The 26163-nt window shown below is 48.5% G+C and overlaps 1 protein-coding gene across 1 annotated transcript; it reads right to left on the reverse strand.

The window, feature by feature from the left end:
- Positions 1-4441: 4441 nt before the first annotated feature.
- Positions 4442-16883, reverse strand: wnt4 (wingless-type MMTV integration site family, member 4). The gene is made up of 6 exons (XM_057030784.1): positions 16240-16883; positions 8220-8301; positions 7659-7812; positions 7273-7404; positions 7041-7183; positions 4442-6317 (listed from the first exon to the last, which is right to left on the reverse strand). The coding sequence occupies exons 1-6, from the start codon at positions 16314-16316 to the stop codon at positions 5847-5849; spliced, it is 1059 nt and encodes a 352-aa protein (XP_056886764.1). The 5' UTR covers positions 16317-16883; the 3' UTR covers positions 4442-5846.
- Between the last annotated feature and the right edge of the window lie 9280 nt (positions 16884-26163).

The following is a 26163-nucleotide window of genomic DNA, read 5'->3' on the forward strand; positions in this document are numbered from 1 at the left end:
CCACGTTGTCCTTCTCTTTGTCCTGTAAGGTGTGAGTGGTGAACATAGCTCCTTCTCACCTGCCGTCATCACGGAACCTTGAAACTTCCCGATTATTCTATATTCCAGGTTGATTTAAAAAAATATATATTCCAGGTTTATTCTAGTCCAGTTAGTCAATACCTGTGTCGAACCAGCAGGGGGCGCCGTCCGACCAGATACTCTCATCAGGGGTTGTTTGACGTCACCCAACCAAAACACATCACGCATTTGAATGGCAGCTTTTTAGACCAGATCTTAACATTGGTGGTTAACAGGTGGTCCTATAACAGTCTGTCCTGGGGTGTTACCAATCACACAGTGTACATAAAATAAAAGCCTCCTCAATTTTTTTAGGTTGCTAGGAGGTTTTATGGGTGGCAAAATGAGTCCGGGGGGGTTGTTGATAAATCGAATTTGTCTCGTCCATCAGGATCTCACAGTTGCTGTAATTGCTGGTGTCGACAGATCAGTTATCACTTTCTCACAGCTTCCACAGATGTCCAGGAATTCCACACACGGCAGCAGATGAGGGCGATCGCCCAGGTTTGGTGACCTGGATCATCTGCCACAGCCGTGCTGCGAGCGCCCTCAGCTCCCTCATCCACCCCAGAGAGGCGTTCACACAGCCCCAGTGTTTCTGGAGTGCCGTCTGTCAGCACCTTCTTCCCCTAAAGAGACGCTGACAGCCATTAATTATCACGCAGGCAGAACGAGGGGCATTCCTCTGGGCTTCTCCTCGGACCCCTGCCTTCGCTCTCAGACGCCACCTGGCCTCGGCCGGTTTTCGGCATGTTTGACAAACGAGCCTGGATGTTTTGTCCTGGGCGTGATGGTGGACACGGTGGCGGGGACGACCCAAATCTGAGAACCCCGAGGTGGTTCTGCACCTCATGAAGGTCGGGTTGAAAATTGAAATGGAAGGTGCACGCAGAGATGCGATGAGGTGGATGTTCGCGGTCGATCACGTCTGGGCTGTGATCAGACATCTGCTCCCCTGGATGAAGGCGAGACCCAGACGTTGGCCGAGCTTTGGCTCGGATCCGTCCGCTACAAATGTTCTCCAGCAGGTCGGACCGGTGAGGAGAAAGAACTGAAGGGTCCACCTTTACTTTTAACTGGGCCCAACTGGGGCAAGCTCACGTCACAGCTGGAAGATCCACCTTGGTTTGGAGATTACCACCTTGGTTCTGTGCAAGAATGGAACTTTCGGGCTTTTCTCCAGCAGTGGCGTGATGTTCTGCAGGTCAGGGTGTAAGGACCGGAACCGGATGCCCAGATGCACCAGATCATGACGTGTGAGCCCACCTCTTCAAAACTGTTCATGAGTGTTTTCCCTGGAGACTGGAGAAAGATTCTGTGCATGTTAAAGCAATGTTCAGACCGTCTTGGCTTATTTTAAGCTTCTACAACCTTCTGACCTGCTTTCATCTCTTTTTCCAAGCTGTTGTTTTGGGTTGGACGAACATCAGGCCTGTATCCCACCTTCAGTCTGTCCTCACCTTCCCCATCTGAGCCGAAGAGCAATGAATCAGCCCTGCAGAGGTAATCAATATAGGCTGCAGCTGCATTCAATCACAACTGCTCAGCACATGCTACCAAAGTTCCTGGACCTTTGGAGAGAACTGCCACTCAACCACAGAGGTTTCTGGTGGGGGGGGGGGACACCAGAACTAAATTTAGATGGTTGTTCTTGCCACTGTAAGGTTGCTGGTTAAGGTTCCCACAGTGGAAATGTGGGCAGGATTCATTCCACGCTCCAAGGTGGATCTTGGTTTTGGCCTCATTTTTACAGTCTTGACCCCCTTTTTGGGTCTCGCCATGAGTGGTCCTCAATGTGTTGTTAATTTTGTGGTTACGTTAAAGTAAGTAGATCTGACTGATTGAGATGTCTTTTCCCCATTCTGTTAAGGGGGGCTGCATGTGTGTGTTTGCACTGTTGTGTGTGTGTGTGTGTGTGTGTGTGTGTGTGTGTGTGTGTGTGTGTGTGTGTGTGTTTATCCTGCAGCAGCCGGGGGTGGTTGTGTGTTGAGCGCATGTCTGACAAGCAGATCACCATCAAGTGACGCCGCCGCTGGTCACCGCAAGGACTATTTTGATACGGCAAGTTACTTTTGGCTAATAGATACATGTAACACATGCTCCAGCAACCGCCCGTCACCCGCATGCACACACCTGAACGTGTGTGTGTGTGTGGTGTGTGTGTGTGTGTGTGTGTTGTGTGTGTGTGTGTGTGTGTGTGTGTGTGTGTGTGTGTGTTCAGTACCAGGTGTTAGGGGAAAGTTCTTTGCAGTTCAGCTCAAGTCTCTCTGATGACAGACGCATGGATATATGCGCTAAAATAAGTGTGTGTTATTGTGTGTGGTGAGGTGAGCTCACAGTTATTCTCACCAGCATGTGGAGGGATGTGTGTGTGGGTGTGGGTGTGTGTGTGTGTTGTCACTTTTACTGATCTCATCCCTTATCTTGATGGGTTTTTTTCCTTGAAATGGGGGCTTGGATGTATGGATCAGCCATTTCCTCTGTGTGTGTGTGTGTGTGTGTGTGTGTGTGTGTGTGTGTGTGTGTGTGTGTGTGAGAATTAGGATGAGTAGAACAGGAGTGGTTAAATTTCACAGCCTTAGATACAGTTAACATTAACAATAATGTTGGTTTAGGGTTTATTGTACTATTCTTACCTCCCCAACATTGTGATTTAGTCTTATTTTGTCTTATTTGCGCCCACCCCTCAGTGATGAATCGGTTTAACATCTGTCTGTTACGTCCTCGTCTCAGATGAAAACCAGTGCGGTAATTACACTAAATAAATGTGCGCCCATAAATCCCACAGCTGGAAAGTTCTGTGGTTCATCAAAATGAAATTAGTCCTAAATAAGACAACTTAATAATGTCAGGATCTATTTCTTTGTGTCACAGTTGTGGGTCAAAGGGGTCATCCAGGTTGAGGTAGAGGTAAATCAGGTTCTGGAGCATCAGCAGATTCTGATGGGGAGCCTGGCGTCCCTGTCGGGATGCTCATGCTAGCAGCACAATACCAGCAGGAACCATCAGGGGAGATACTAGAGGAAAGCCAAGAGGGTCGAGGATGGGGGGGGTGGCTGGAGAAGAAAGAATCGCAACTGTCATCACAAACAAGAACCATCTGTCTCATTTGTGTAACTTGTTTTCTTTTAATATGAGAAGTATGCTGAGGAGATCTAGGAGTTTGAGAGAAGCCTGGGAGGGCTGGGCCCTGGGATAAAGCCGGCCTTTTCCTGGGTTCCATGAGCATGGGGCATTATTTTCCACCCAACCTGCACTGTTTAACCCCCTCACACTCGCAGCGCTGCAACAGAGGGCAACGTAATCCATTAATAACCAACGTCCTGATATTACAACTAAAGCCTAATCAGACCAGGGTGGTCTGTTTGCTCTGGGTTTAAAGATGATGAACACCTTTAAAGTGCTGACTAACTCCTCCATATTCACTGGAAATGTACGATGCAGTGCCTCTGCATATGTTTTTAGCCTGCATGTGTTTTTAATTTAAATGCTTATCTCTGTAAAACTCACACGAGTAGAAATTTACAAGTCCTTTGTGGGGGTCTGTCCTCCCGGCTGTTGATCACTGTAAAGTCTAAAAGACGAAAGCTGGGTAGCGCTCAGAGACATGCAGCCGTCATCCTCTCCTCTTAGCAAACCACAAAAAGAATGGCAGCTCCTGACTGACAGACTCCCATGGCTGTCTGACAGACAGAAACACACGCGCTAATGTCATGTTGGCTAAATGGAGCACAGATCCGCATAGTCCCAGATCAAGACTGGTTAGGGTTACACTTTCCATAGAGTGGGCCACACTGGAACCAGCACGGAGGAGGAGAAGGAGCAAGAACCGTGATGGGAGGCAGCGTGATATTGACAGAGACAGAGTGAGGGAAAAGAGCCGGTGCCATGTGGTCTGCATTTGACTGTAATCCCTGTTCTAGCCTGGTGTTCCTGCCTCCGTTCCCTCTTCAGCCAAAACCAAACCAGGCGCTCTCTGAAATTCGAGTGGCCACGCTGGTTCTTCCCCAAAACCCGATAACCCGGTTCTACCGGCGCCGCAGGAAACGCTCATTTATCTCCGGCTGATATGATGCGTGTGGTGATGTATGTGGCATAAATTGAGTTTATAGGTGTCAGGGTGCAGCGCAGCTCACACGCGTGTGCACACACATGAAATGATCTCTGTGGTCACATAATAATGCAGCTGAAAGACACGGGAAATAGACAATTTTATTGAGGTATGTGTAAGTCTGCGGGTGTGTGTGTGTGTGTGTGTGTGTGTGTGTGTGTGTGTGAGAAAGAGAGAGAGGTTAATGTTGGAATAGGAGCTGCTCCTTCTCACTTTTCCATGATTCCATCCACTCTGTCCTACGGTACCGAACAAAAGAAACGACAGCGGTCTTTTTGACACAGCATATATTCTGTATTAACATACATTCATGAGCATTATAGTCTTCAGTGTATAAGTCTTTACAGATCTACAGTATGTTTTTATAATCAAAGCACAATTTTATAGGAAGGCATTGCTGTTTGATGGTACAAAACAAGAAAATTCCTCAGAAGAGAAGGGGAAAGAGTGTGTGTGTGTGTGTGTGAGAGAGAGAGAGTGTGAGTGAGAGAGAGTGAGTGTGTGTGAGAGTATGAGAGTGTGTGTTAATAGAAAGAAATGATTTTAGTATAGTCAGATGTTGCGGTGGGCCGAGGGCTCTATGTGCGCTTGGAGAGAAAGTGCTTCAGTCGTCATGCATGCGTAGCAACCCTCTGGCAGACCCCTTAGTGTGTGTGTGTGTGTGTGTGTGTGTGTGTGTGTGTGTGTGTGTGTGTGTGTGTGTGTGTGTGTTTATTGGTCAGAGCACAAGATCAGATCAGCATTTATACTCTTTACATTGTTACCATGTATTTTTAGCATCTGGGGGTGTAGTTTTAATGTAATATTTGCCAACCAATTACATATTTGTGTGTGTGTGTGTGTGTGTGTGTGTGTGTGTGTGTGTGTGTGTGTGTGTGTGTGTCGGCCATCACCTGTCAGTGCTACGAGATTTTACCAAAATGGCAGGAAGCAGCTGACCGTGGCGTCCGCCTGTCCATCAGGACGAAGCAGCATCAGGGCATCGCAGAGGGCAAAATAATGGAATCAAGGGCAAACTGAACCTCAGCGCAACACAGGCACATGAACCCAGGACGCCCAACACAGGAAGTCCGTCTGTGGTGAGCTGAGCCCGTCCGTCCGTCCGTCTGTCAGTCAGACATGACGTCTCCCCTTTTTGACATCCAGCACTCAAAGTGAGTCCCTGAAGCAGCAGCGGCAGCAGCAGCAGTGAGGACAGGGGGACAACAACCCCCCCCCACGGTCCCCACCCAACTCTTTAACCCCACCCACCCATCTGTCCAGCCACAAGTCCAGTTTTTAATCGTCTCCACTTGTCTGTGTCCTCCTCCTTAGTCGTCCCATAATCTCACCATGTTGAACAAATAACTTAAACATTACAAAACCCAAAAAGCATCAACGACGAAGCAAATGTGAAGGTGAGGAAGGGGCGACAGGAAGTGAAAAACGGCACAAGAAAGCCATCGCTCTGTTCCTCGAGGTCAACGCCGTGCATAATCTAGGGACGCCCAGTTATGCTGGCCTCAATGAGCAGGAGGGCGTCTGCAGCCTCGGCCCCCGTCCCGTGGGAGCAGGCGTCGGAGGGTGGGGTGGATTCAAGCAGGAGAATATGGCGTGTCAGAAGTCCTCTGTGCTCCTGTTCACCGTGGAGCAGCGCGGCGTGCCTGTTGTGTCCCTCTGGGTCCTCCCCCCCCCATCACCGACAAGTGTGAATCTCCACCATTTTGCGGCACTGTTTGCATTTGACGTAACAGCACCAGTGGAACTTACAGCTGCACCTGTCCACCACCTCCACCTCCTGCGTCTGGAAGCCACGGCCGCAGCACATCAGCTCGCAGCCATCGATGGCTTTTGAGGTTCTGTTACACTGGCGGCCCACCGTGCCCAGCATACCCGGCGTGCGCGGGTCGTGGTCACAAAAGTCCGGACTCGGGTCCAAGTAGACCAGATCTTCATCCGTGTGAGGCTTGAACTGGGAGTTGCGAGGCACCAGGACTTTGGTGGTGCCCACCTTGCGCTGCTCCACCTCGGTGGCGCCGTCAAACTTCTCTTTGATGATGTTGCCTACTTTGCGGAAGGGCGGCATGGCCTTCCAGCAGGTCTTCACCTCGCAGGAGCCCGACACGCCGTGGCATTTGCATTCAACGCGCATGTGGGACAGGATGGCCTGCAGACACGCCGAAGAACCGAAGGTTAAAAGGGAGAACTAGAAACAAGGAGACAGCAGCCGTCACACGGGCCGGGGTATCGTTTTGTGCTCTGACGGGGGGAGTTGAGCCCAACCCAGTATAAAACCTGTCTGATTAAATCCCCGGGTTAAACATACTGTAAAGGCTTGTTCCTCTTTCAAGGGTTGGTTGATTTTGTTTGGAAGAACCTCTGTCTGGTCCCTCCACTTCTACCACTTCGAATGCAGGAATGTGATTTTCCAGGAGATTTACTCTCAAAGCCTGGCCCATAACGCTGACTTTTGTGTATCGACTGAAATAATGAGATTGTGGATACAAAGGGCCTAAATTAATTTCCTTCATAGGGTCCCTAAGCTCAGCGAGACAGGGTGGGGGGCTCAGAGGGATCCAGACGGAGCTGCTTGTGCTTTGCATTGAAAAGAATCAGTTGTTTTGGCTGACTGAATGCCTCCTGGATGCCTCCCTTCGGAGGCCTTTTGCTCTGAAGGGATCAGATCTCCCATCTGCCGTCTCAGTGTTGACTGAGTGGATCTTGCGGGAGGAGCTGCAACGTGTCCCTGAAGGGACATCTGGAATCCTACCATCCTACCAACCCTGCATCTGCCGTGACCCGAGCCTCTTCCAAAGAGAATCAAATGGATGTGTAACATTTAAGTTGTTAGAAGACGTTTTAAAGCCCGGACGAGGAATTGTTGCTTTACCTTCCTGCCAGCCTCGTTGTTGTGCAGGTTCATGAGCGCGCGGCTGGACGACTGGCCTTTACTCCGCTCCCTCACGTCCACGAAGGACTGAGAGAAGGCCACTCCGTAGGCGATGTTGTCACTGCAGCCCGACCACTGGAACCCTGAGACCAGATGGGAAGTGGTCGTCTGTAGGAACGGCTGTCCGTGCACGTGCTTTCAACTGTGCGCGCGTGCGTGTGTGTGGACTTACCCTCCTGGCTGACTCCATGTACATTGTGGTCACAGCCACATTTCTCCAGCTCTCCGCTGCTGCAGGCTCTCGTGACCGCGAACGCCACACTGGCTGCTGAGATGGCGTACACAAAGGCTGCTTCACGGGTACCTGTGACACACACACGCACACACACACACACACAGAGTGAGTTGTTTCTATGCCTCTGGATCAGATAAACTGTGATTAAAGAGTCTACTGAGGTCGGAATGGACAGGCATCGATGGATTAAGCTACAGTTGAAAAGGAAAATCAGAGTTAGGATGCGGTCAAAGACATCTGAGATCTGCTTCGTTTCGTCAGTCATCAGTATCTCCTGTTTGTCCAGATGCTTGTTGGCAGCTGACAGTTCAAAGCGGACTCACCCTGCGTGACCACTTTGCCAAACACAGGCATGGTCTCCAGAGTGGAACAATTCCAACGCCGGTTGCGAAACTGGAACTGGCACTCGTCTATCGCCAGCTGGGCTCCACGCCGCACTGCATCCATCACCTCCACACTGCGCTTGCAGATCTGAACCTGAGCACGGACACAGGAGCCACATTGACCACAGAGATGGCAATAGAGCGAGCACAACTGTTTGTGTTTGACAGCTTTATCCAGACGGAGCTGCCGCTCAGGGAGGAAGCAGAGAGCAGCCAAAGGTCTCGGTCCACTAGAGGGCAGCACTGAGTCGGGGTCTAATTTTCAGGCTGATGTGCAGGAACAGCTCAATGTGGACATTTACTCTGATGACGTTTACAGCAGAAGAGGTTCAACTATTTTGGTTAAGATGTGTAGAAAGATGCAGCTTCACAGGATTTAACATTATTTCCATCTTTTTGTTTTTTGGAAGCCACAGCAGCAATTAAATTAATCTGAAGAGGAGATGCTTCGCTAACAGTTTGAGCGCCCGATGAAGTTTCTGACCAAGCAGAGGTGGGTACCTGTCTCTGGATCAGGCCTCGTAACCGCTCACAGGTCTCCTCGTCCCGGATGCTCCCCACTGATGACAGCTTGGCCAGGTACCTGTCGAGAAGTTCAGAACACAACAGAACCTTGTTGGTGTCGCTGGGGAAGAACATCAAGGTTCTAAAGGACATCAGACCCTTTCAATGTTCCCCTCAGAACAGGGATGATCCAAATTGAATGTCATTCAGATAATGCAGAGGTGTGTGTGTGTGTGTGTGTGTGTGTGTGTGTGTGTGGTGTGTGTGTGTGTGTGTGTGTGTGTGTGTGTGTGTGTGGTGTGGTGTGTGTGTGTGTGTGTGTGTGTGTGTGTGTGTGTGTGTGTAGGAGGGAGGTTAGTTCCCATGATGCTGTGGGAATGTTTGGGATAAATGTCTGGTTGTGAGGACACTGAGAGGAGGGAAAGTGTCTTATCACACACACCACCTCCAGGCCAGACAGGTCAGTCAGATATACCACACACACCCACCCACGCGTGCGCACACACACACTCTAAAATGTGTGAGAAAATGGCATCAGTGTGGATGGCCTGACCCACACGTACGCCTCACATCACTTGAGGCTCATATCTCTAATCCCAGCTGCACCTTACAGAAATAGGATTTCTCAGAAGCCCTCAAACAATCCCCGAGTCTACAAATCATTAAATAAAAAATAAAAACATTTGGCAGGCAGGGACGATGCTTAAGAGACGAGGCCGGTGCGTCGGACACACAGAAAAACGTCCATTTCAGTGCATTTGCAAACGTTCCTGACATTCCAGTCGATGATGAGTTCATTATCATCCATCGATTTGGAGATTGTCGGGGAAATAGCGTCCAGTCAGCTGGTGGAAATGACAACGATGCCATGAAATTGTAATGTTCACAAAGCCTTGAAGGGACGAGGGCAAAGCAGGGAGACGATAAAGGCAAATTCCAACAGAATTAACTTTTAGGCTTTCATTCTGCACAAGCAGACATGCTTCTCCTTTTCTAGGTTTTCCTAGATTGTTTTGTGAGTCTCATGTTATGAGTTCCCAAGACCACACATACCTCCGTAAAGCCACGTTAGTCTGTCTCAATCAAGCTGTGGCCCAGGTCCAGAGACCTCTGCTGTCAATTACTGACCCAACTGGAAGCACCTCTCAACTATATGCTACCGATACGTCTTCCAGAACCGAAGAGAAACAAAACGTCTTCCAGTTTCTTTCAACTGTCCAGTAGCTCTTTGATAGGCTTCCTGGATTACCGTGGCCTGGCTGGAGGAGAACCTCCATGGACCTGGGATGGACGACACAGATGGAATCTCACCCAAACGTTGCTATGAAGGAACAGCAAGACGCGCTGATGGTGATATAATTGGAGGTCAAATGATTTCATCCGTCCTCTCAGCAGTTCAGATAATCTTTCCCTGAATGTCTTTGATGGTCTTCCTTTGCTCCTCGTGCACAGACAGCGTCAGTATTCAGCACTCATCGCCTTGATAACCCCACTCTCCAGCACTCCAGCACATCTCAGCAGCCACATCCGCTCACATCCACACTCTGAGGTGACTTCACTGTCTCGTAACGGCGACCCAGCGTGCACAGCAGCACCAGCGTGAGCACAAGCGTGAGCACAAGCCTTCGCCAATCTCGTGTTGCTCGTGTTCCTGATCAAAGCGGAGCTACAGTCACTGTCACTGGAGCGTTCGGGGTCTGTAAAAACATCCTGTGCTTTCGGTCAAGCTGCTGAGTTTGAAGATCATAATTAATACAGCAGGACGGTGGCCGAAGCACAAGTCGACGTTGTGCTCGCTCTCCCACCGTGGCTCAAATCCAGGCCTGCCCCGCTCTGATTCGTTCCGTCGGAGTTACAAGGCCTTCATCAAAGCCATGTGCGGCATTTGATCCCCCTTTGTTGTGCAGCACAGCCTCGGGCGACGTGCTACTTTTGGGCCATCCAGCTGGGAGGCCGTCAGAGAGCGATAAAAGCAACGTGTGGAGAAAACAAAGACGACAGAAACCCGATCATACCACGGGCGGCACCGCGCTCCCAGAGCCGGGATGGCATCCCGCTGGTGTAGCAGACACCCTGGAAACATTCACTCGGACCTGGATAATTCCTGCGTTCATGTGTGTTTCTGTGTGTGCAGAGAAAACGTGCAGCCCGCTTTTATCTCTTCATTCAGAGATGGAAGGTGCACACACACACACACACACACACGCACTCACACACACCGTCATCCCAGGTCTCATCCTCCTTCCTCTCGGCCTCTCTGGCCTGGGCCGCTTGCGTGCTTAAATCCCACTGGTCTAAGCCCAGCGGAGCCAGTGGTGTTGTGAAAGCTGTGATGTGTAATGCAACACAAACACACCACGACCTGCAAAAGCACCCCAGTCCAGGTGGAATGCCCCGTGCCTCCCATCCACCACCGCCAACACGCTCATGGGAGGGAGACGCTGAGAGCGAGAGATAATCCCGAACAGAGGAGGCGCAGGTTGTTGTTAGCAGACAGGAAATCAAGGCTAAGAGTTGAGAATGTCTACATTAGATGTTCTTATGGTCCAACAGGAGGGGTCTTTACAGGATATTCAGAGTCAAACACACTTCCACACGCTACTACAGCCATTTCACACAGTATTTAGGTTCATTTTTACCTCTAACAGGACCAGTTCTTCTGTCCTCCCACATTAGCTGCTTATTTAGTCAGAAAACTCAGCAACAAGTGAGAGGAGAGGCAGATACCAGGAGAAACATGACGGGTTATCAAACCCTCCAGGATTTCTGTGCACTCACTGTCTGCGTGCATCCATCTTCTCTAATGGGCATTCATTTGAAAATATCCCCGTGTTTGCCTTTCCAGCGCTGAGCACACAGCAGAGGTACACAGTGAGCGGTAAATATAGCAGCACACAGAAGAATCTTCTTCTCTAATGTGACCAAGCCTTGGCCACTAAACTATCCCAGTGTGTTTTGGTGAACTTATATTTTGGAGTAATGCGGCTCTTTCACCAGCAGAAACCTGCTTTATTTGTCAGACAACACTGCCGCATGACCCCGGCTAACCCTCCTTGACCTCTTCCTGACACCTACACTATGTAACATATGCACTGACCTGTAGGGGGCACTGTACTCTAAGAGTCTGTGTGCCTGCACTAAACCACAGAATTCCATGGCTGCGTCCCAGTCTCCCCAATTTCCTCATTGTTCACTTGAACTGGAAGTGTTTGTTTGTTTGTGGTTCACCTCTGCACATGCTCCTGCAAAGCTGCCATGTCTCCTCCAGCAAGAGCGTGATCAATGGGGGGGGTAATACGAGGAGCCATGAATCGGGATACACCGAGCATCCGTGCCAGAAGACCTTAAACTGGTCAATGCTCCATCTTAGCAGGCAGCAGAAGACGAGCAAATTCATCAGGATGAGAGTGATTCAGGATGAGAGATCATGGTCCTACACCAGCCTCCTCACAATGAAGGCTGAGGAGATCCTGAGGAGGCTAAAGCACCATGGCAACCGCCGTAACCGCCGGTTACCTTCTGATGAGGAGAACGTCAAACTCCAAAGGTTTTGTGATGTTTCGTCTGTGATCATTTCAACATCTAAAAGGACCGTTGTGGGGCTTGTCTGTGGGTACATGCACGTTGGGATGGCCGACCACGTGCACGTGGACAAGTCGAGAAGAATGTGTGATGTCATCATTTGATGACCTGAGATGAGAATGAGACAGTTTCCATCCAAAGTGTTTGACTTCAGTGGTTCTGATGTTTGGTTCTGACATTTTTCAGCTTTAACCATCAGCACTGATGTCGACCCCCCCCCCCCCTCCCCCCCAGATCTGCTCTACTCTTCTTCTCATACCTGTTTGGTTTCATTCTGAACTCTTTTCCTTTAACTAACTCCCTCCTGGTTCGCTACCTGACAACATTCCACAGCCCCCACATGAGCCCAGAATCTTCTGTTCAGTCACTTTTACTGGACCTGGTGATGTAGCTTTGATGTCAGCATAATCTCTGCACCTCACCCCCCAAAGTTTGAACCTCAATTACAACAACTGGAAGAAACGTTTTGACACAGTGTCTGCTGATGTTGGGAGAGAGTGATTCTATTTTAGAGTCCTGCCCACGCGTGTCTCAGTGTATTTATATGCTGCTGGCTCCACTTGAGCCTATTTTCCTTTAAAAATAACACAACGTTCCCTCACAACTCTACACACTAGTGTCAAGTGTGTGTTTGTGTGTTTGTGTGTTTGTGTGTGAGTGTGTGTATGTTCAAATATTGGCTTCACCTCATTCCAGCTCATCATCAGGGCATTTAAACCTTATTTTTCTTGTTGATGAGCTTCAGATGCAGGAGTCAGATATCTGAATTTCCCTGGAAACAACAGTGACGCGTGCACGTGCACGTAGATGCAGCTTCTGCTGTAGCTGCTAACACTTACACACTTACAGCTAACTGCTGTACATCAGCTACATTTAACATCATCTTGAACAGACCCGGTAAGCTGCCCTTAGCTTAACTGTGATGTTAGCCAGCAAAACTGTTCCCTCTAAGTTTAAAATGCAGGAATACTGTGTGACCAGCTGTTCATGGCCATTGGAGTTAATGCCAAAGCTTGTCGCCACGGCCACAGGAGGTTATATAGCGTGTGTCACCTAAAACAGCCGAGCCCCTCGCTGCCAGAACTGTCATCTTTCAACATCCCAGGTGTTTCCTCACCAGCACAAACTCCCCTGGTGGTAATCTGGACATCTCCAGTGATCCTCAATGGCTCCAAGTTTGTCATGATAATTGTTCACACTCTGGCGACAAAAGGACTGGAAATAACATGCCGCAGCTTTACCACGTTTATATGTGTGTGAGGCGCCAGCGTGTACCGCAACGCCAAGGTCTTGGTTTCTCTTGTTACCCATCAGCTGCCCTCTTCAGCATACATATACGGGCATGTACGCGCGCACACACACACACATACACACACACTAACAGACAATGAAAGTCACAGAGAAAATTCTCTGAGAGTTCCACAATGAAATAAGTGACATGATGTCAATAAATAAAAAGATTGAAACCTTTTATTGTTCTCCTGTGTAATTACGATCAATCTTAGGTTCGCTGAGACCTGGAAACAGGTCTGGAACAGTGCACGTTCGGCTCCGCCAACTGCACTCGTATCCTCTTTGAGTCACCATTTCTGACTGCTGCTAGATCCTCCACACAAGTCCTGCCAGTCAAAAACTGCAGCCCTGGCGTGGAGTGAACCTCACCCATCAATAGCAACATCTCCTCACCCTTTTTTGTCACCTAGAAAGTTATTTCAGGAGCAGAGATGTTTTTAATCATGAATGAATCATGTCTGCTCTGATGGCTACATGCTAATAAGCTACTAGCTGTTACAAGCGTCAGGCTGGCGATATGTGCAGCACCGTTGATGAGGCTCGAGTCTCACACCAATCATGTTAGCACAAAGTATATCTGGGTGTGAGTTCAAGTACTGTGAAGTGGCAGCCTCCTGCACACACTCTCTCTCTCTCTCACACACACACACTCATGAACACACACGGGTCACAGAAGCAGCCAAAGCAATCCAAATGTGGACAGATGAGCATAACAAAAGAACTAAATCTTAAAGATCTATTCAGCAACATCGGAGTAAAACTGAGTCAGCAACTGACTCGTTAGCCATAATGATCCTGCCACACGTGCTAAAGCTAACAGGTAAACTGAGGGTGAAACAATGTGTCCGGTGGAGTGGGAGAAATATTCCAGCTGTTCTGAATAATACAATGTAGTTCTTTAGTTTATTATTAATGAAACACGCATTATATCTGTGTGTGTGTGTGTGTGTGTGTGTGTGTGTGTGTGGTGTGTGTGTGGTGTGTGTGTGTGTGTTGTGTGTGTGTGTGTGCTCCACCAACAGAAATGTGAGGCCAGACAAGCAGGAAAGATGTTGATTTTTATAGAATAAAAACACGTTATTAAATTAATTATTGTTTATTCTAAATTCTCTTATTTTGTGCATTAGGAGCTGCAGTAAAACAACTTCTTGCACCAGGTCACCCGTGTCAATATTTATAGAAATATAAATATAAATTGATAGAAATATCTCACTTACAAGTCAATGAAAAAACTCTGCCAAGTTTATTCAAAAGGTCTAAGAATCCCAAGCTGGGCCTGGACTTGGACCTGGACCTGGACCTGGACCTGGACCTGGACCTAGGGCCTTAACACGCTCTCGTTAGGCCCCTGAGCAACGTGAGCAGGAGCGTCCTGACCTGAGCAGAGGAGGCTGCCAAGGCTCACCAGCTTTGTTCATCAACATCAAAGCCACTTTTTAATAAACCATCCATTTGCTGTCGTAGGCTGTCATTCGTTTGAAATGAGCAATTTATTTATGCTATAATTGAATGTGATTAATTGCTTTTTTCCAATGTTTCCAATCCTTTGTTCTAAGTCATCTCAACAGCTCAAGTGAAAAAGTGGCAAATTGGACAGATGATGATTTGTGTGAATATTAGAAGAGACAAAAATGTTTCTTTAGTTAAAAAGCCAATGATCCCGGTTTCATCTGCCACATTTAATGGTGTGAGTGTTTGGGAGGAGAGAAAAGTGCCGAAACTGTTCTCATGACGACCAACGCAGGGAACATTCCTGTCCGCATGCAGCCGCACAGCTGATTTACGGCCTCTCGTTGCTGCAATAAACCCTAATTGCTTTTCATCCTTTGACCCTGAGTGTACCTGCTGCTGTGTGGCACTGAAACAGAAGCTCGGGGCTGGTGGGGGTGGGGGGCGGGGGCGCGCTGGGGAGGTCTCCAGCGTTCACATACAGTCCACACAGCCCACACAGATTTTCCTGAGCAGTGTAATCCCGGCAGCTCGGCAGCTTGCCTGTACATGTCTGCTCCCCGCTGCTGTCACCACACCTTCAGCCCTAAACAGCACAATTACTCTGGCCTCAGTGACAGAGTTCAAGGCAGCTGTTTGGCAAGAGCGCCTGGCAAATCCCAGGGACGCTCTTATTAGGAAAAAACACCATTACAGTGATCCTGTTACCGACACGGGAATTAATGAGTGGGAATGCTCAACGAGCAGCAACTCTCTGACATCCAAATCTAACAGGAAAGATAAGAGAAGAGTGGAAAAGATCCACCGGACCACCTCCGGAGCTTCGGCTCTCTGGACCAGAGCAGACGTCCCTAAATGATGTTGGTTAATGTGCTGAAGTGGAGAGGAGGGAATGGTAGCAGAAAATGGAATGGAGCCTGCCGAGGAATGCAAAAACCCACCTAAACACCTCCCACAGGCTGTCAGGAGTGCAGGCACACACATGCGACCCAACCGACCGGCCCTGAGGAGAGCGATGGCGCGCCGCAGGTCGCTACAGTTGCACTGACGCTGACCTTTTTTGTCTTAATGGTTCTCCTGGTATTTCTGCGCTGGCGTCTCCCTGCAGGATTATCTGATGACTGCAGAATCTTTCCAGATTCAGCGTCAAAGTGAAACTTCACCATTGAAGAAATTTGCCAGAAAACGTTTGTCTTTAATTTGAACAATGTCAGAGTTGAAATCTGGTTTATTTTTCCTCCCACAAACTCTTCACTGAATCTTTTCAGCAATCTTCAAGTTTGGATTCAAATGTAATTATTTATTATCCTTCTAGAAGGAGCTAAGCAGACTGAAGTGATCCGTGTTTTTATCGAGTTTAAAGCTCCACAATTTCAATAAAAAGAAACCGACCCACAATGCCTACTTTGGGGTAACTTTTCCTTTTTTTCCCACAGAGACTTTGTGGGGGATGCAGTGGTGTTGGTAAGTTATTAAGCCCGTCTTTGCGTGTGTGTGCGTGCGTGCGTGCATGTGAGATGTTAACAATTAACCAGCGCAGTCACTCCACAGGAGGGAAACAAGACAGACGATGAGAGGATGAGGAGGAACATGAACAAGAGGCCAGGTAAATGATAACACTGGAGGTGGAGGGGGAGAGGGGGGTGTGGGGGGGTGAGGTCCACTTTGGAGAATCAGCTTTTAGAAAACTTACAGCCAGTTGCTCGCGTTGGCCGAGAGGAGCGCGCAGCAGAGCATCAGGACGCAGCGCAAAACATATTCCTCGGTCATCTCGAGAGGGGCGATTTGGGGTTGAGTAAGAGTTGAATATAATCCCGAGTTGCACCGGGGTTCTTCAGCGGGGATAAACACACAGCGGCCGGGTCCGAAGAAGTTAATCCATCGCCCCGCATCCAGTGGGTCATCCACCGGGGAGGCGCGCAGCTCCGCGCCCGCTTCTCCCGTCCCTCCCAATGCAGACCCCGCACAGAAGGGACGGGGAGAGGGGGGAGAACAGGGATGCTGAAGCTAAAACTCTGTGTCCGTCCGGGCTGACGCCGACTTCTCTCCTCTAAATCAACTTCTTTAAGTTTTTCGGTGGCGCGCTGACGCAGAGCGCACGAAGAGGGTCCGATATCAAATGGAAGTGCAGTGGAAGTGAGCGGGCTCTGCGGCAGGTCTTCCACCTCTCTGGAGGTCTGTCACACCGCCCGGTGCAGCTGTCCTGTCAGCGAGCCCTGGTTCTCCCCGAATCTTCCGACACATGCACAGCCTGAGCGCAAACACGCACACAGCGTCCTCACACACCACCGCCTCTCGGTGAGTCTGGCAGAGGAGAGAGTGTGTGCCGACTTAAACTGAGGGGCGGTGCGACGACGCAGAGGTATGGCAGTGAAATGGGAGTTTTTTGGGGGGATGCGGGAGGCGTGTCCAGTGCGTAGCGAAGGTAGTGTGTGTGTGTGTGTGTGTGTGTGTGTGTGTGTGTGTGTGTGTGTGTGTGTGTGTGTGTGTGTGTGTGTGTGTGTCGCGGGGACAATGTGAGTATTTCAGAGGTCCCCTGGGAGGATGCAATAGCAAAGCCATTCACTAATGCGCTCCACTCCTCCACAACACACACTCACTCCGTCTCTCTCCTCAAACCACACACACGTCTTGGCAGCACCTCCCTTCGCCTGTCACACACTCAACCAAATATTCTGTGGTCAAAAGGCTATTTAAAGCTTGGCTGCAAAATGTCTGAATCCGAAACCAGTAAATCCCAATAACACGACAAACGCACGACTGATGGATGAAGACGTCGCAGAGGAGGATAACGAGGTTACACCGTCGGGGCTGGTGCTGCCACACCGAGCTACACGGTCACGTGATGGCGACGGTAGTTTACATTGACAGTATTCATGACGTCCAGCGGAGGAGTTTCTTCAGTTTTCAAATGTACCGAATATGTCAGACTGGCTTAAAGGGGAAAATGGATACAAGTGTGCGTCAGGGTCAGATCCCAGACACAACTCAGTCTATTTCGTGCACGTGAATGAAGAAAGATGCTTGGTTTCAGAGGTCAGGTGTTAAGGCTTAAGAATTCAACAGCACAGGTCAGTATTTTACCTGGAGGATGGTCTATGATGGACCAGTGACCTGCTGAGAACATCTCCTGTCACACTAATCAGGAATAAACAGCAGCTAATGAATGATAAAGAGAACACCGATGCATAAGCAAGCTGCACATCACATGATCCTGCACATATCTGAATAAACACTGCACAAATAACAGTATCATAACAAAATGATTTTAATTTAGAATGAAAAACCAGATCTTCTAACTCCTAAATTATCTGGTGGTGGAACGTCAAACTTTGTTCCAACTCAAATAACCAATGTGAAACTGTAGTGTTTTAGCATGTGTGTTAGGTTTTGGTGAAGGGAGTGTGTCAGCATGGGACAGAGCTACGGTGTGAGAGGACTCTTCCCAACAGTGGAAGTCAGGGAAGCATGAAGAGGTCGAGAAGATGTTTGTGACGTCAGAGCCAAAGCCTGCAGAGCTGGACCGAGCAACAAACTCAGTGGCTTCTGTGTGTGTTCATGTGAAGGTGGTGGTTGAGGTTTGGAGTGTGTGTGTGTGTGTGTGTGTGTGTGTGTGTGTGTGTGTGTGTGTGTGTGTGTGTGTGTGTGTGTGTGTGTGTATAGTCTAATCTCATTACACTTATTGGGTTTTCAGTGAGCTAAGAATACACCCTGCTGGGACGAGACGCTGCAGCCGCGCCATAAGCTGTGTGCACTGTGGCTTCTGGCTGCTAGCCACACACACACACACACACACACACACACACACACACACACACACCACACACACACACACACACACACACACACACACACACCATAGCTTTGAGTAAGATAATATGTACATGTAATGGTGTGAGCTGGGAGATGCAGCCACAACAGACAAAACGGATCCCGATGGTTGAAAAGTTGCGTTTAAATGTGTCAGTTAACACCAAACCTCTAACAAAAAAAGGGTTTGACTCTTTTCTGTCTACAGACCAAAGCTTCTGCTTTACTGGCCCACATTCCAGGCCCATCCAGACTTCTTGCACTGATCCGCTTCTGCCTTCCTGACGAAAGGTGCTGCAGCCGTGACGCGGAGCGCACGTCATCCCCATGTTGGTCAGCTTCACGGGCCACCTGACTCAGCTCTGCTCCTGATTGGCCAACAGAGGGTGGAAGAGAGCATGGAGCGCCTTGATCATTGCGAAATGGGGTGGAATTAACTCCAGTTAGAGCCTAGACAACAGTAACAGGTACATTTCTCCTTCTGCTACATTTCCCACTAACCTGATCAGTTCTCCGCCTATTTTGGTCCCCTCCAAATATTTTCAATACATTTAATACGAAAAAAGCTTACTAAGGCAAGTTCCCCCAACTTTCTCTCCATTTCCAGGGAAACCACCAGCGCTGGCAGACACACACACACACACACACACACACACACAAAGGGATTGTGGGAAAGCAGGTTTTATATTGCCCCTGCCTTTGCACTGCTGTGCCATCACCGCGGTAACACTAATGCCACTCGGGCCTCTAACATTTACTCTCCAGTAACACTAGCAGTGGTGTGCACACAGGCATTATGCCCCCCAGGAAGAGTTATGACAGTTCTGACAAGTTTCTTCCTGCACCTTTGTGTCCGGATGGATGTCGTCCATCATGCTGCCCGAGAGGAGATGTTTGATGAAGAGGAAGAGGGACACGTGGGACAAGAGGGACAGCCAAAGGTTAAAAAGCTGTAAATGTGCAGTTAATAACCCAGTATAAATTGTGATGTTGTTAAAAGGAGGGCAGGTACTTCCTGTCTGTGAATCCACACTGTTCAATACAGCAGAGATCAGCAATGACATTGTTCTCTCCTTCTGCAGTATTTCATGTCCTGAACAAAACCTTTTCCTTCAAACACCCTCAAACAATGTGCTAATAACTGTGGGTGAAAACTGGATCCATTTGTCTTGTTGCTGCAGTGACAGTCGGGACTCTGAGCTGAGGTCTGACTTTAAGGTTTCATTTGTTTTATTTATTTCAATGAGACTGAAGTTTGCTGTGCTGCTCCTGTGTCGTGCTCTCCTTAGTTACTCATTACCCTGCGCTGTTGCATCCCCTGACCCCTGAGTGCCCCAGCCATAACACAAAGGTCATAGGTCAAATGCCCTTTTTCATCTCCCTCCGTCCCCTTTGTCACTCTCCCTCCCCAGCTTTCAGATTTTATTTAATCCTCCTTTCAGTGAGCAGAAATCTTGAGTCTGGATGTGAAATTACTGAAATTAAAGATACGAGTGATGAAACAGGATGATGGTCCCTGGAGGTGTGTGTGTACGTGTGTGTGAGTGAATGCTAGTGTGTGTGTGAGGTGTCACGAGGGCTGTCTGGGGTTAGGCCAGTAAATGAACAGCTGAGAGTGGTGATTTAGTCTGTATAAAAGCAGCCCAACTGTCATAACAAAGACACTCTGACAGCAGGGCAACCAGAGACAAAGAGGAGTCACCGGCCCCCAGGAGGCCTCCAAAGACCCCTTTGGACACACATACAGACAATGGGGAGTCCGTGGAGTGCTCCCAGGGGCCTCGCTAGGGCACACAGGCCAGACTTTGAGGGGACCTCAGAGGCGTCCTTTTACAAAGCCAGCTAGGCGTCATCCTGTAGAACCACAGTGGTCAGCCATGGCACGATGCTGCCTCATCAGCAAATATCTTCACTTTTAAAGACCTGAACTAGGTTCCATCTGGGGACATTTTAATGTTGAGATAATGCTTGGAGGTTTTGATTTGAGTCTTGCACATTTGCAACTGATCTGACAGCCAGTCCTCTGTGGATGATCTCATCTGTTGCTCAGCATCCTGCAGGCCCGTCCCGCCGCTGAAGGAGTGCGATGCTCTTCATCCTATTAGGCTCTGATTAATCAGCCTTTTCTTCAGAGTCATGGAGGTTGATGAGGGGGGGGGGGGCACTGAGCCTTCTGTAAGCACCCCTTCATTCTCTCCTGCTCCCTGTTACCATCCACCTGCTGTGGTTTTGTCTGTGGCTTTGGAGGAGCTTTAGCTTTTAGCACAAAAAAAGCCAACACTGACCACACACTTAACAGACGCACACACAGTCGAACTGGCACGAAGACTGGAAAAACAAGTTACCACAGGACGCTCTTGTCCGACTGGAAATGCCATCGGAGAGGCGTTTGACCATGAAGTGTCAATTAAAATCTCTAAAAGTCATACTGCGGAGATTTTCTCCATTATGATTGCAGACAGGGCGTGGCACGTTTCACTGCTGGATTTATAGACTTTTGAGAAAAATTCTCCCACACCACAATGGAATGATGTGTCTCCTCAGATATAAAACATAATCAAAACACTCTGCTGCAATACAGCACAGATTCTGATCAAGTTATAATTACACACCCAACAAAAGGGCGCCACTGCACGGTTAAGAAACAGGACTATAATGGTGATATTTGTCTGACCACTCCTTCATACAGCAGAGTTTACTGGGTGTCCACCGGGACACGCTCGGCATCAGCCGCCAGCCCAACGGGCTTCAACATATGTTACTGTTCTCCATCATATCAGCAGCAACACAATCCCCTGAGCCTTTATGTTATAGTTGTTCCTGTCACACAGGTAGTTAAGTAAGTAAACACATTAAAATAAAGCAAACGTCTGCCTGATGACGTGAGCAGAAACACTTGGAAAATCATCATGGTATTTCAGAAGCAAATTCTACTGCAAAAAACTTACAATTTGCTCTGTATCAAGTTCGTTAGCCGCTGATACTAATCAGTCAGCTGCAGCTGCAGGGATGTAGACAACTGCCCTGGATATTTGACCAAAGCTCCACACAAACCGATTTATACTTCCTGCCCTGTGAGACTGCCCTTTCAAAGTGGGACTGAGAGTATTGAGGTGAGGGTGGGTGGACTGTAGGTGCTGACTGTAGGACTGGCTGAAGGCTCTTTGCCCACATTTACTGGCTGTGACTTCCTCTGTTTCTAGTGACAGAAGCCACAACTATGCGTGTGCTTACTCTCCAGCCTCAGTCAGCACTGAACAGTTTCCTCTCTACCAGGAAGAAAGTGAGAAAAGCCATGTTTGTGCTGGAGACCCGTGTGTCATGCTGAAAGATGCAATTTCCCCACGCGCACGTGGGCGGCGGCGCGCTCCCCATGGCGGACATGATGAGAAGCATGTTGCTGGGACGTGTTGACATGTCCCCAGGTCCGTGTTCCCCACAGGGACGGCATCAACCCCCCACATGGACGGTGTTCTCCACCTTATCAATCAGCCGTTTCTGCAGCAAACAGGAAATCAAATGAGTTGCCTTCAGCTGTAAAGGTTTGTTCAACTATTCCAGGCATTAACCACAGCGGTGGTACAAAAACAACAACAGCCAACAACTGGGACCTGCCAACTCTCTCCCTCTCTCTCTCTCTGCTGGTTTCCCACCCCAGTTTCTCTCTCTTACACACAACCAAACACACACACGCACACACACACACAGAGCTCGATTCATTTTTGGTTCATTGCTCTGTTTTCTGAGGGCGCTGAACCACGTCACCTCTCACTGTCACCACGAGTCCGCCGTCAGGGATTAACCACAAGTTTGCTCTTCTTTGGTCGCCCTGGCGAGAGCGTGCGCACACAGGCAGAGGTGTGATCTATATATGGTTGTGTGTGCATCAGCAGCTTTGGATGATGCAGACGGTGGAGGCAGTTACCTCTCTGAACGGTTCCAGTCGCAGGCAACATTGGTTTTTATCTTACTGACCTTAATCACACATCTTTTTCTGGTGCGGTCAGGTTTTCCGGCAGGATTCAAAGCTCCTTTCTTCATTCGCTTAAATGATTGAAGTTACATATGAGACAGTTATGCAACATCCAGTTCCAATCACAAGCCCCTCCTCCACTGTGCCCTTGCATCCCAGTCCAAGCTGTGGTTACTGTGGTTTTCCTCTGCACACCTCTGTGGGGGTCTGTGCTGGACCCTCAGCTGGCAGACAGGGATTTGGGCTTAAGGACCATTTCTGTATGGGGTCAAAACCCATTTTCAGTTGGGAAATGACACCACAGTTCCAAGGAAAGATCACAGGTCGAACTCCACGACCCCCAAATACTGAGCTGCACATGAACCAACACACACCCTGTAACGGCATCAGGTTTATCACACATCTGAATAATTATATTCATAGTATTAAATTTAGCAAAATCTAAGCCAAAAGAGCAAGATAGCTGCAGGCGAGGGCTCTCCCTGATCACATTAGCATGATTTCACTGTGTTGGACCCAAGTTTGAAAAGGATTTTCTGTTTTCCTCCTACAGTCCCAAAACGTGCACGACTGGCAGCCCGTCCAGGGTGTATTCCTGCCTCTCCCCCTCCCCTGTCCCTGAGTAGGAATAAAGAGCATCCTGATGTTGATCAGAAACTGGAGTTGTGTTTGATAGCTGCTGGATGCTTCACAGACCAGTAAAGATGGATGCACAATTCACATGTTTCCAGTTTATGTTGTAATCATGAAAAAAGAAGAGGAGGAAACATTATTTACTGGCCTTTTTACCGACGTGACAGTTGCAAAAATCTCATTTAAATGCAGGCAGTGAACGAGGTGTGACGTGTGTGTGATTGTGGCGGTGCGCAGGGGTCAGTGCTGAGCCGTGCTTACCTCAATTTTTGGGCATTTGAGCTTCAACTGGGAGAAATGCTTCACAGTCACAGTCATGGTAGAATGTTATTCCCATTGTTTTCCAGAGAATTCCAGTTAACTGCTTAAGTTAAATCGCTATAAAAAAAAGATGATGATTTATCTTAATAGGGATAAAGCGCCAACACAAGGTGTCTGAGTAAACTTGTACTTGGGGGGGTTGCTTCTCGGAAGAAAACTGACAAACTAATCAATAACAGGCAGAATCAGGCGTGGGCTTTAAAACACACAATGGCCTGAGCTCAGTGACACACACGCACAACTGACTATGATTAAGAAATAACGGCTGGGAAATAGACAATAAATAACTTTTCTCATGCATTCCTTCAAATATGCTCTCTCTCTCTCTTTCTCTCTCTCTCTCTCCCTCACACACACACACACGCATCCTAAAACCACTGCTCCAGAGACAAGAGTCCTGTCGTGCTCTACTGGGGTCCTGTCGCGGGGTCCTGTCACTAATCCATTCAGCTTTAGGGATTGAAGAAGGCAGATAAACACACACACACTCACACAGTGCAGATGTATGTGAAAGAGAAATCTGACACACACCCTGCCTGGATTTGTGGATACGGACTTACTCCGCACGCTGGCTGTGTCTCACGGAGACGGGGGTGTTGTGTTGCCGGCTGGCTGGGTGTTAAGGCCACGCAGAGCTACTGGCGACAGGTTTGAGTGAGGAGATGGCTCACTAAGCCTAATCACATGGGGGAATGCTGTCTGGGACACCTGACCAGCAGACCTTTCGCCGTGTGTGTGTATTTGTGCATACGCTTGCTTATACACATCTTTGCATTTGTGCGTGCGTGCTGGGTGAACTCTGGATGAGGACAGTTGGGTCTGGAGCTTATCGCCCTGAATGGGGCAGAAGGAGAGGTGCCAGGGCTGGACGGGGGGACGTCTGACTGAAGTTGGAGTTGAATGAGAGGAGGGTGGGGTGTGGAATGTCTCATCCAGATTCTTATGGGCACGGCCTCACACAGCCGGAGAAGATATTCCATACACTGAACTCCTTCCATTCCATAAAACTCAGCATCAATTACTTTAATCTGCAGATCAAAGACGGCGCAAAATGTTTGATGTTCATCTGCTGATATTCCCAGGAACCTGGCTGGAGACAGGCTTCGTCTGCATGTCTGCTCTGCTCTCTATTTCCAGTTGCCAACACATTGGAATGCTAGTGGATTTGACCAACAAATAAGATTTAATCCGCCCCATGAAAAGTCCCCTGACCTCTGCTAGTCCAACATCAACATTAGTAATTGACGGATCTCTCCAGACTTAAGGGAATCAGCGGTGACACTGTGATCTGGTGTGCAAATGTTCACGCGGGGCTACATCCATGTATAAACAGTGAGATATCTTATGACACCACGATATCAATTAATGCAGATCACTTTCAAAGCCTCCCGATCACTGTCAACATCAAGGTGGAACTGCCCCAGTACCAGTGGAAGGGAAGAGAATGGAGGTGTTGTACCACTGTGATGTAATTGATCTGTGCATTGAAACCATCCCTGAAGAGCAGAAGGCAGCCGAAGTGGCGCCCGGGACACCAGACCCAGAGCTTTGGTCAGGAGTCCAGACTGGAGATTAACCTGGGATGTTTGCTGATTGTTGGGTTAACTGGAGTCGTCGGAAATATCTAAGGAAGCAAAGCAAAGCGCTGGAACCAGGAAAGCAGTTCAGTAGGGTTCTATTTTAGAAGTGAGGGTTAGGGTTGTCATAGTGGTATCAGTTCTTGTTTTCTGGCACAGGAACATGGAGCCTTGATGGGAATTTACCCCACAGTTTTGTCTGGTAACTGATGGAAGACACTGGTTTGGCAGTTCATGGCGAGGGTGGGTTCATGGTCATTTGATGTTCTAGTAGAGCGTTTAAAGCTGTGCTGCATCTCTTGATGAGAAAGTGGGTGAATGGTGGAGCGGCACTCTGGACTGGTGCTGCTCAGCTTCACGTGCGTAGGCAACATCCTGGTGCTGCGTGTGCACAAATGTTGTGAAGGTCAGTGGATAACAGAGGATGAGACAACGCTGGAACACCCATTCCTGCATTCTTTGATCACGGGCAGGCGAGGTGGAGGCTGAAGGCACAGGAGAAGTAGATGGAGTTTTGTCCAGTGTCCAGCATCTGGAGAGTCTCACTTAAATCACACGAGACTTTTATTGATTCTCTGCTTTAAACATTCCGCCTCACTCTCCCCTCTGCCACATTATGAGAGGATTGTCATGGAATGAATTTGAGAGGAATTTAGAGATTAAAGCGGTGAGACATTCGGTGAGGGTGATTCTTTTTGGTCGCAGCCGTGTGTGCGGAACAGCGGACGGAGCTGCATTTTAGTGCGTCGTAAATGGGAAAAAGGGCATCGTGAAGTGTTTCCCAACACGATGGTGGGTGAATTCAGATAAAAGCAAGTTGTTCTCATTCTTCTGCACACACCTTGCATCAGTTTATTACATTCTTCTTTCTCAAGCAGATGGTTTTTGGCATATAAATGGTGAAATATGTTTCCATGATGCACTACACAAGGAATATTTCTGTTCCTACCTGTTTTTATTTCCATAGAGTTTGAACAGCATGCATTTAAATGAATAAATAAATAAAAGATACTTTCTTACTTTCTGCACATATTGATGTATTTGCAGTTCACACATGAATCAAGACATAAACAATAAGAATTTCTGATCATTTTGAATGTGATTGAAATCTTATTGATAGTTTGATCATGTTGATACTCATTTACCACCTGTGAATTAATGAGCGGGAGGGGATTAAAAATGGGCGTCTAATTTTCATTTTGTTGCAGGTGCTGTAAATATGTTAAACATTCGACGGACAGAAAAAGTAAGATGACAAACTTTTTCAAACTTTCTGCAGCAGCCCTGCAGTCAGACGTCAGGC

Source organism: Takifugu flavidus, chromosome 4, assembly GCF_003711565.1.
Source record: "Takifugu flavidus isolate HTHZ2018 chromosome 4, ASM371156v2, whole genome shotgun sequence".
In the NCBI taxonomy this organism is placed as follows: domain Eukaryota; kingdom Metazoa; phylum Chordata; class Actinopteri; order Tetraodontiformes; family Tetraodontidae; genus Takifugu; species Takifugu flavidus.

What these genes read in the sequence shown, in the direction of transcription:
- wnt4 (XM_057030784.1), bottom strand. Translation starts at nt 16,316, where the DNA reads ATGACCGAGGAATATGTTTTGCGCTGCGTCCTGATGCTCTGCTGCGCG. An exon ending in ACATGGAGTCAGCCAGGAGG is followed by an intron (nt 7,184 to 7,272) that starts GTAAGTCCACAC and finishes ATCTGGTCTCAG; the next exon opens with GGTTCCAGTGGTCGGGCTGC. An exon ending in ACAACGAGGCTGGCAGGAAG is followed by an intron (nt 6,318 to 7,040) that starts GTAAAGCAACAA and finishes GCGTGTCTGCAG; the next exon opens with GCCATCCTGTCCCACATGCG.